Genomic DNA, 11,145 nt, shown 5'->3' with positions numbered 1-11,145 from the left:
AGGACCGCTCTCCTTTTTGCAACGCTTCCTCCTCCGTCCAGCTCGTTGGCTACAAAGTACTTGTCTAGCCATTCGACATAGGCTTCCCTGTCCTCACCCTCCGAGAACTTCTCCCGAATACCCACAGTTTGCTGCACCTTTGCGTTGGATTCGTGTAGTCATCGCCAGTGTGTTCCAACACAGATGAGACTGCACACAGGGAGGTTAAAGTGACAGTGACCTCAGTCTTTATTCAACACTCCAGAGTGAGGAACAGGCCTTAGGGGCCGGCTTATATACAGTGCTCCCAAAAGGTGCTGGGATCCCTTGGGACTTCAGGGGATGCACTCCCTGGTGGCGGAACATGGGAGTGCATACTTTACAGATACACAACGTCCTCAACTCATATCAGGTATTCGTCCCTGTACCCCGCCTTTATAATGTCTACCACCGTTCCACTGATAGTTTCTTCTTTTAATTCTGCGTATATAATGTGTCCCTGAATATTAACCTCTTCTCTGGTCATAAAGCAAAAGTCGGTGGCAGTGATGGGGCAATGCGTTACTCCTCCCAGACATGTTAGTGGCTGTGGTGCTGACACACCATTGTCCGTTACTTCGTGGGGCTTCTGTTGTCTTGAAATCCACGCATCCTTCGTGTTGATTTGGTTCGTCTCCCCATTACTTACTTTCAGCGAAGGCTTCCTTTCGTATTTCCGAGCGGCTTTTACCAGTGCTTTCATCCTTCCCCTCCGACATCTAAAGCACCATTCAAACAATAACAAATGTACAATCAACATCTGCACTTATCACTAATGCATGTGATATAATTCTTATCCAAGGGTGTACATGAACATTAAGTCCAAAATCCCATAGTCGTGTATATTAGGGTTGACTGGCCAGCACTTTGTGTGTGTCCTTTTGCAGCCTAACAATCTTTTTCATCAGGATGATGTATTTTTGTCGTTGCTCACGGACACACTTCTCCAATGCTATTTGTTCCTCACTTAGTTTGGGAATGGGTTTTCCCTGAGGCTCGTTGAAGCCCTTGTACCCCGCCTTTATAGTGTCTACCACCGTTCCACTGATAGTTTCTTCTTTTAATTCTGCGTATATAATGTGTCCCTGAATATTAACCTCTTCTCTGGTCATAAAGCAAAAGTCGGTGGTAGTGATGGGGCAGTGCGTTACTCCTCCCACGGTCATGTTAGTGGCTGTGGTGCTGACACACCATTGTCCGTTACTTTGTGGGGCTCCTGTTGTCTTGAAATCCAGCATCAGCGGGGTTATGCTCAGGACGTATCCTTCTGTGCGGCTATATCCACAGTCATCTTGATCAAATTTGGGATGTTCTCGGTACAAAGCACGATTATTCTTATAACAATCTTTAATGCACACACCCTTGGTATCATCTCCCTTCTTCATAATGTATTGGTGCAGTTTGTGGCATCTAACCCATGTTTGGGTTCTTTTTCTCCTATATTATCAACTTTATACAGACGGTTTCCCTTGGTCACATCATATTGTGGTATTGACAGTACAAATCCGATTATATTCTGATGACCAGTTACACATTTAGGCCCCAAGTTTTGACATGATTTGCTCCTGATTTTTAGGAGCAACTGGTGAAAAACGGAGTATAGAAACATAGAAACATAGAAAATAGGTGCAGGAGTGGGCCATTCGGCCCTTCTAGCCTGCACCGCCATTCAATGAGTTCATGGCTGAACATGCAACTTCAGTACCCCATTCCTGCTTTCTCACCATACCCCTTGATTCCCCTAGTAGTAAGGACTTCATCTAACTCCTTTTTGAATATATTTAGTGAATTGGCCTCAACAACTTTCTGTGGTAGAGAATTCCACAGGTTCACCACTCTCTGGGTGAAGAAATTCCTCCTCATCTCGGTCCTAAATGGCTTCCCCCTTATCCTTAGACTGTGTCCCCTGGTTCTGGACTTCCCCAACATTGGGAACATTCTTCCTGCATCTAACCTGTCTAACCCCGTCAGAATTTTAAACGTTTCTATGAGGTCCCCTCTCATTCTTCTGAACTCCAGTGCCCAGTTGATCCAGTCTTTCTTGATAGGTCAGTCCCGCCATCCCGGGAATCAGTCTGGTGAACCTTCGCTGCACTCCCTCAATAGCAAGAATGTCCTTCCTCAGGTTAGGAGACCAAAACTGTACGAAATCGGAATTCTCGCCATTTAGTTTGCTCCAGTTCTAGTCAGTTAGAACAGTTTCACTTTGGAACAGAATTTTTTTTTCAAAAGGGGGCGTATCCGGCCACTTATGCCAGTTTTCAAAGTTTCGGCAGTGAAAACTTACTCCAAACTAACTTAGAATGGAGTAAGTGAAGATTTTTGTACGCTCGAAAAAACCTTGTCTACACTTTAGAAAATTAGGCGTAGGTTACAAATCAGGCGTAGGGAATGGGGGGGGTTTAAAGGGAAGTTTGCAAATATTAAACACTTCAGTTTTACAAATAAAGAGCCATCATCAATAATAAATGATAAAAACATCAATAAATCAACCAATAAATCAATCAAAAAAAATTAATAAGAAATAAATTTTTTTTTTAAATCAATAAATAAAACATTTTCTACTTACTGACTGCAGCATCGGGAGCACTCCAACAGCATGCTGGGATGCCCCCCCAGTGTGTCTCTATCTGTCGGTCTGTGTGTGTCTCTCATTCTCTGTGTCAGTGTCTGTGTTTCTGACAGCGAGGGGAGGGGGTAGAGGGAGGGAGGGGGGAGGAGGAGTGGGGGGGGGGGGAAAGGAGATGGGGGGGGAGAAAGGAGATGGGGGGGGGAGAAAGGAGATGGGGAGGGAGAAAGGAGATGGGGGGGGAGGGAAAGGAGATGGGGGGGGAGGGAAAGGAGATGGGGGGGGGAAAGGAGATGGGGGGGAAAAGGAGATGGGGGGGAAAGGAGATGGGGGGGAAAAGGAGATGGGGGGGAAAAGGAGATGGGGGGGAAAGGAGATGGGGGGGAAAGGAGATGGGGGGGAAAGGAGATGGGGGGGAAAGGAGATGGGGGAAAAGGAGATGGGGGGAAAAGGAGATGGGGGGAAAAGGAGATGGGGGGAAAAGGAGATGGGGGGAAAAGGAGATGGGGGGAAAAGGAGATGGGGGGAAAAGGAGATGGGGGGAAAAGGAGATGGGGGGAAAGGAGATGGGGGGAAAGGAGATGGGGGGAAAGGAGATGGGGGGAAAGGAGATGGGGGGAAAGGAGATGGGGGGAAAGGAGATGGGGGGAAAGGAGATGGGGGGAAAGGAGATGGGGGGGGAAAGGAGATGGGGGGGAAAAGGAGATGGGGGGGAAAAGGAGATGGGGGGGAAAAGGAGATGGGGGGGAAAAGGAGATGGGGGGGAAAAGGAGATGGGGGGAAAAGGAGATGGGGGGAAAAAGGAGATGGGGGGGAAAAGGAGATGGGGGGGAAAAGGAGATGGAGGGGGGGAAAGGAGATGGAGGGGAGGGAAAGGAGATGGAGGGGAGGGAAAGGAGATGGAGGGGGGGGAAAGGAGATGGAGGGGGGGGAAAGGAGATGGAGGGGGGAGAAGGAGATGGGGGGCAGAAAGGAGATGGGGGGCAGAAAGGAGATGGGGATGGGGGGGAAAAGGAAATAGGGGAGGGAGGCTGAACGGGCCGGGTCCGAGACTTCGGGCCGGGCCCGTTCCCAGCACCAGATTTACAGGTAGGTGGCGTTGGGTCGGGTCGGGGGGAGCGCGGGTCGGGGGGGTGGTGGGAGGGAGGTCGGTTCGGTTCGGTCGGGGGGAGGGAGGGAGAGGGAGGGAGAGGGAGGTCAGGTCAGGGGGAGGGAGGTCAGGTCGGGTCCAGACCGGGTGCCGGGGGGGAAGCGGGAGTCGGGTCGGTGTCGGGTCCGGTCCGGGGGCGGGGGGAAGCGGGAGTCGGGTCGGGGTCGGGTCCAGGGGGTGGGGGGGGAAGCGGGTGTCGGGTCCGATCCGGAGGCGGGGGGCGGGAAGCGGGAGTCAGGTCGGGTCGGGAGGAAGCAGGAGCTGGCCGTGGGAGGAGCCTTATTCACGCAGCCCCAGTGAGGCCATTGGGCCAGGGCTAGGGGCTGCGTGCTTCGGCCCCTCCCACACAGTTTTGGGCGCCTGGAGCTACTGAACATGCGTGCCCACTGTAGCGCGCATGTGCAGAGGTCCCGGCACTGTTTTCAGCGCAGGGACCTGGCTCCGCCCCCTACAGCTCCTGCTGCGCTGCGCCTGGCTACAAACGACCTGTAGGGAGCTGGAGAATCTGGAAGTTTTTTTTAGGCGCACTTTGTGGCGCGAAAAACGGGCGTCCAGTTCGGGACTGCGCCGTTCTAGGCGTGGCTCAAAACTTGGGCCCTTAGTTTTAGGAACCCATGCATGGTTGTTTCGCCTGATTTCACAGGCATCTGTTTCCCTTTTTCACAAAATCTATTCCCTGAATACATCATTGGTTATCCAATCAGGGACCTCCTGATTTGTAGCTGTTCTAAGATATGTTCTACTATACTTATCATCCATGCTCCATACCCGACGCATACCGTGGCGTTTTGTCCGCTTTCGCTATTGTATTTTTGGTTCGCGTTTATTAAGTTAATTGTCTTGGCATGATCCCTTCGTGTGTGGGCCACTTGTAACAATTCTCGTTCGGCCCCATCTCCCAATTGGGCCTGCATTTTCTTATTTTCATCTCCCCTCTCCAGCAACCCTCTCAGGGTTTGGGCGAGTGTGTCAACCTGCTCTTCTATCATCTGGCGATCTATAGTGTTTTACCGTTGCTACGCCCGCCACATATCCCGCGCCAATCATGTCTAATATCCCTTTTTTCATCTAACTTTCCCTTTTAATGTGATAAACCTCAGAGTCTTAGACTCAGGTCCATCTAAGACCCGTAGTGTCAGATTTTTATAAATGCTTATTGTTCTTGACCCACAGAAACTGGGGATCATTAGATCGGTCAGATTTAGAAATACTGTGATTATCTTCTGGCGTATTCCAAAGTGTATTTTTTCCTTCATGTATTTTATTACTAACCCCCGTTTGGCCCCCTTTATTATGTGACGCATCCTTGGAGTTCTCCTCTTACACAGGAACATCATTCCCCCTCTTGTATGATTGTCACAACTTGTACTTCCCTCTGGGGCGGGTGATGGGCTACTAGTTTCTTCCTTGTCCTTGTAGAATTATAAGGGTGGTGGTGATCATGTTGATAAAATACATTCTGTTGATAAAACACATCCTGGATATTTCAAGTTTTTAGTTAGATTCTTATGATTTCTACTCCTACCGGATTGTTTGCACCATTTCTCCAGGCATGTGACCTTCCCAGATCTATTTTTTATGGCAAGTACCCCTAGTATTGCAAACATTAATCCTCGTCCCCTGAAAAGTCTATCAATGCATCCCTCCACTCCTTATATTCTTTCAGCTGGGACCAATGTTTCCATCGGCCCCCACCTTTTCATATTTACACATGCACACATGTCTCCGCTAATCAGTACCTCATAGGGTCTGCTCCATCGAGGGGTGAATCCAGGTTTTTCTGGTAATGCCCTAACCATTACACTTTCCCCAACTTTGGGTACTACCGCCGAGGGTTTTGTTCCTTTATCCTCGTCTTCCTCTTCCTGCTTATCTCGCACTTCCTGTCGCATATCTTTCAACTGCCTACTCAGTTCCATTACATACTTCCTAATTCTATCGTGTAAAGGTCCGAACTCTACTACTCCTCCTGTAACTATTCCCTCAGGGAGTTTCATTGCTCGTCCAGTCATTAGTTCGTGAGGGGTGAGTCCTGTTGTGCAGTTTGGTGTAGCACAGAGTCTCATCAATATGGTGGGCAGGAGTTCCGGCCATGCCTGTCCGGTTCCCTGGATTGCTTTACTCAGGGAGGTTTGAAAGGTTCTATTCATTTTTTCTACCATTCCCGAACTCTGGAGATGGTAGAGGATGTGGAATTTCTGCTTAATGTTCAGTATTTTACAAGTTTCCTTCATTACCTTTCCTGTGAAATGAGTCTCTTGGTCCAAATCTATCTGAATGGGAATCCCCCATCTCGGAATTACCTCTTCCATTAGTATACGGGCTACCGTGGTTGCGGTGCAATTGCGGGTGGCGAATGCTTCCACCCACCTTGTAAACTGTTCAATAATCACCAAGCAGTACTTCCTTCCCCTGGAGTTTATTCGGGGCCCAGTAAAATCAAGCGGATTGTTTTCCCATGGTCCCCGTGGGTGGGGTTGGTGCGTCAGCCTTATTTTTTAAATCGCTTTTCCCGGATTATGTTAGGTGCACGTAACACAGTGAGATATTGGATATCATGGCGTTACGCCCGGCATAGTTAATGCCGTGGTGTAACTCCATGATCATTTGCCGAATGCAGGAACTGACCTTTCCGTCCTTTCTCCACAGAGAGTCTATACCAGGTGATCCTCCCTTCCTCTCCCATTCTGCTTTTTCTTCCTCGTTCGTATCTGTGTGCAGTTTAACTATGTTTATATCCTCCTCTGTGGTAATGCTACAGCCTGACTCTATCTTTAGGTCTGCGGATGTGGTCGCTTCTCGAGCAGCATTGTCCGCAGCCTCATTTCCACTCTGTATTTCATCCACTACTCGTTGATGGGCCTTTACCTTTATCACTATTGCTTTAGCTGGGTTGCTGGCTGCTTCTACTAGTAATTTTATACGTTCATCGTGTTTGATGGCCTCGCCGCCAGAGGTAACAAACCCTCTCCTTCCCCATGCTGCCATGCAGTCATGTACTACCCCAAAGGCATATCTGCTATCTGTATATATATTCACTGTCTTTCCCTCTGCCAGTAATAAGGCTTCCGTCAGTGCGGTTAATTCTACTACTTGGGCCGAAAGGCCTCCCGTCCAGCATTCCCTGCATCACTACCTCGAGATGCTGGTTTAATACTGCCCATCCCGTACGTGGGTGGCCGTCTACGTACCGTCGGGAGCCGTCCACATACAATGTGAGGTCTGGGTTTTCGAGAGCCACCTCACTTACATTCCCTGGGGAATCTTCCCATTTTCATGCGTTATACTCGTGGGGCTCCCCGCTAGTGAGGATTCCTTCTGCCGGGTTTTCCCCGGTGTCTCTGATTATCTTTACTGATTCATCGTGGGGCAGTACAACGGTTTCCCACTTCGCTCGGCGGACATTGGAGACGGCCCGGAGCTTTTCAGTATTCAACATTTCTACCAGTGTGTTTGGTGTGTAGGACAATTTCACCTGTCATCACGACAGGTTCACTGACCTTGACTGCCCATGTGGTGCAGTCTAGTGCAGCCATGCATCTGGACAAGCCCGCGGCAACTGGTGATTGTTAGATTGAATAGTAAGCTATGGGTCTCATTCTGTCCCCATGCATTTCTGTCTCTCATCAAAGAAAATGGCATTTTTAAGATTGTTTCCAAACTTTTTAGTACTTTTTTTCCTCAGCTGTTTATTATTATTTCTTTTAAAAAGGTTTCCAAACCCAAGATTTTCCAATACAACCAAAATGTTTATCAAGGAGAATATCTCAAATCCCAATTCAAATACTGTGCTGCCAATCTTTTTATTTAAATCTCTTTCTGTGAACTAGAAGTTTTCACGTCATTTAAAATAAGATTCTACACAAAGGAAAATGAGGGTGGAGCTTCCCCCAGCCTGTAGCCTCGAGAAACCCACGCAGACTTTTAAAAAAAAAAGGCATTACACTCTCCCTTCTTTCTTTATCTCATTCATAGACTACATTTATTATCTTTCAACCCAATGTAATCAATGATTATGTGTTTTTTTTTTAAAACAAGTAATTGGGCGTCTCGGCTTGAATTAACCAAATTGAAAAGACAGCACTTTGTTATGATATAAGACAATCGCATTTTTTCACTGTAATCCAATTAAATGTCTAATTCATTTTTTTTCGCTCGTAACTTATCAAAATAAATCCACATCTGTGTTTCTAACTTAAAATGTCATTCAATGCTAGGTACACAATTCAACTTATTCACACTTTCTTAAAACTTCCCACATCTAGGACAACACGACACAGGGTTAAAAACTTTCAGCTCTCTGCCCGAAAAAGTAGGTGGAGCTAGAACAAACATACAGATGTACCATTTCTTTTTTAAATGACCAGCTTTTAGACAAATGGAAAATTCATTAACTCCCACCTCAAATATTCTAGTCAAGAAGACTTCCACGCAACCACTTTCATTCAACAAAGTTCAGCCATGATCTTATTGAATGGCGGAGCAGGCTCAAGGGCCGTATGGCCTACTCCTGTTCCTATTTCTTATGTTCTTATGTTCTTATTGACTGACCACCATCAAACCTACTTTGACCGTTTTTAAATTTTTTTTTGTTTCTCCCACCATAATTTTTGTTTTGCGGGGTCTTTTTTGGGATCCCATCCATCACTTAACATAGTAATTATCAATTTTTTATGGTCGTTGGCAAAATACCTACTCAGCGAATCTTTCGGCCCCCAATCTAGCATATCTTTGCACGCCATCTATGTTTGGTATATCTACCCTTCTATCGGTTCGTTGTCCCCTTTAACCTGGTTTTCTCGAACCTAGGGTCTGCAATTACAAACCTATGAAGCCGATTCTACTTTGATAATTGCTATTGTGATCTCTTAACTACCCTCAAGTCTTTTACATCATTACAAATCTTTCTCAAGTTCGGACACCCCAGGTGACCGACACATTTCTCGGCAGGTTACTTCGGATTTATGAGTGGTACTTAAAATATACTCACTCGTGATGGTCTGCAAACATCCATGTCTTTCGCCCGGGTGCGTCCTGCCAGACTACGCCATTTGATGTGGAATATGACAAAGACACTCAACATAGGTCTGTTGTGGAGAAAAGAATTGTTTAATTGTTTGATCAAGGGAGACACGGTTTACACCAGTTCCTTAACTGGGTGCCTTGCCAACTGTTCTCTTCGAACACTTTAGGAGCTGCTCCTTTGTACAGAATTCTTTGCAAAGTCATCATTTACATTACCATTGGTCAGTCTTTCTACCATGTGACAATTTTTGCTTTGTTACAGCTTGTTAATTTTAACTGTTAATTGTTCCAGTACCTTCCTTGGATATGCAGATGCATCTTGCATCCTGCCTCCTGCCAATAACAGGAACTTACTTCCTAGACGCAAGACCTTCGTTCTGAATAACAGGAACTTACACCATTGTTCTGCGGTTGCACCTGATAATTTTGCCACATAAGCAGGTTGTGTTTTTGCCTTACTAATATAAAAAGTTGTTTAACTCTTTAAATCCCCCTTCAGTCTTCTACTGTGAAGACCAATACAAAATATTTGTTCAACGTCTCTGCCATTTGCCTGTTTCCCATTATTAATTCTCCAGTCTCATCCTCTAAGGGACCAACGTTTACTTTAGCTACTCTCCCTTTTTATATCCCTGAAGAAGCTCTTCCTGTCTGTTTTTATATTTCTTGCTAGTTTGCTCTCAAACTATCTTCTCTTATTTTGAGTCATCCTTTGCCGGTTTCTAAAAATCTCTCAATCCCCTGGCCTCCCACTAATCTTGGCAACATTGTATTCCTTTATTTTCAATTTGATACCATCCTTTGCTTCCTTAACCACGGATGGTTCATTCTTATCTTTGAGTCTTTCTTTCTTACTGGGATCTTCTTCTTAGGCAGTCCCTCAGAGTCGAGGATGATTTGCTTCCATGCTAAAATAAGTTTTCATGTGACGAATTAGTCCTATGCGGGACCTACAGTCTCTGTCACAGGTGGGGCAGATGGTGGTTGAAGGAACGGGTGGGTGGGGTGCTTGGGATGCTGTGTGCTCCTTCCGCTGTTTACGTTTGGTTTCAGCTTGCTTTCGGGGTCGAGATTCGAGGTGTCCGCCGCGTTCCTGGATGTTTTTCCACCACTTTGTGCGGTCTTGGGCCAGGGATTCCCAGGTGTCCGTGTGGATGTTGCACTTTTTCAAGGAGGCTTTGAGGATGTCCTTGAAGCGTTTCCTCTGCCCACTTGCCGTATCGAAGCTCCGAGTAGAGTGCTTGTTTTGGGAGTCTCGTATCCGGCATGCGGACGACATGGCCTGCCCAACGGAGCTGATCGACGTGGTTTGTGCTTTGATGCTGGGATTTGCAGGATCTTGCAGAGTCAGCATTGGTGGTACTTTTCCAGTACATAGTCCATGTCTCTGAGGCATATAGGAGGGCAGGAATCATTACTAGTCTGTAGGCCATGAGCTTGGTGCCAGGTTTGAGTTCCTGGTCTTAAAACACTCTCTTCCTCAGGCTGCACTGGCACACTGAAGTCAGTGTTGGACTTAGTCACCGACATCCACCCTTGTTGACAGTAGGCTCCTAAAGTATGAAAAATGGTTCACGTTGTCCAAGACCTTGTCATGGACTTTGATAATCGGGGAGCAGTGCTGCGTGGCGGGGGCAGGTTGGCAGAGCACCTATGTCTTACGGATATTTAGCGCAAGGCCCATACTCTCGTTCACTTTGGTGAAGGTGTTGACGATGGCTTGGAGTTCGGCCTCCAAGTGTGCACAGGCGCAGGCGTGGTCTGTGTACTGTAATTCAATGACCGAGGATGGGACGACCTTGGGTCGGGCCTGGAGGCAGCGGAGGTTGAATAGTTTCCCGTTGGTTCTATAGATTAGCTCCACTCCAGCGCAGAGCTTACTGAGGGGGAGATAGAGCATTGCAGCAAGGAAGATCGAAAAGAGCGTTGGTGCAATGACACAGCCTTGCTTGACCCCGGTCGAACATGAATTGGGTCTGTGGTGGATCCATTGGTCAGGATTTTCCTGCTGTCTGCCACTGGGAAAGTCATCGCAAGAATCCTCCTCAATCGCCTTCTGCCAGTGGCTGAAGAACTCCTCCCAGAGTCGCAATGCGGATTCCGCCACTAAGGGGCACAATGGACAAGATCTTCACTGTGCAACAAATCCAAGAGAAATGCAGGGAACAGCACCAATCCCTGTACATGGCCGCCTTTGACCTCACAAAGGCCTTCGACACGGTCAACCACGAGAGATTATGGAGCGTCCTCCTCAAATTCCGATGCTCCCAAAAGTTCACGACGACATGCAAGCCATGATCTCACTGGAATATATCAGTTATGAAATATCTCTCTAAATGTTTGCCATTGCTCATCTACCGTCTTACCATTTAATCTATTTTCC

At 47.2% G+C, this 11,145-nt stretch overlaps 1 protein-coding gene across 1 annotated transcript in view; it reads right to left on the bottom strand.

Moving 5' to 3' along the window:
* Nucleotides 1–8,752: 8,752 nt before the first annotated feature.
* Nucleotides 8,753–11,145, bottom strand: part of pcmtd1 (protein-L-isoaspartate (D-aspartate) O-methyltransferase domain containing 1) — a 109,234-nt gene continuing 106,841 nt past the window's right edge. Inside the window, exon 6 of the mRNA XM_070892438.1 lies at nt 8,753–8,824. Within this exon, the coding sequence (XP_070748539.1) occupies nt 8,814–8,824 (11 nt within the window). The 3' untranslated portion in view covers nt 8,753–8,813. The remainder of the gene's footprint in view (nt 8,825–11,145) is intronic.

The sequence above is a fragment of the Pristiophorus japonicus genome, chromosome 1, assembly GCF_044704955.1.
Source record: "Pristiophorus japonicus isolate sPriJap1 chromosome 1, sPriJap1.hap1, whole genome shotgun sequence".
In the NCBI taxonomy this organism is placed as follows: domain Eukaryota; kingdom Metazoa; phylum Chordata; class Chondrichthyes; family Pristiophoridae; genus Pristiophorus; species Pristiophorus japonicus.
The sequence above is the reverse complement of the archived record's forward strand: the minus strand, read 5'-3'. Positions and strand labels throughout refer to the sequence as shown.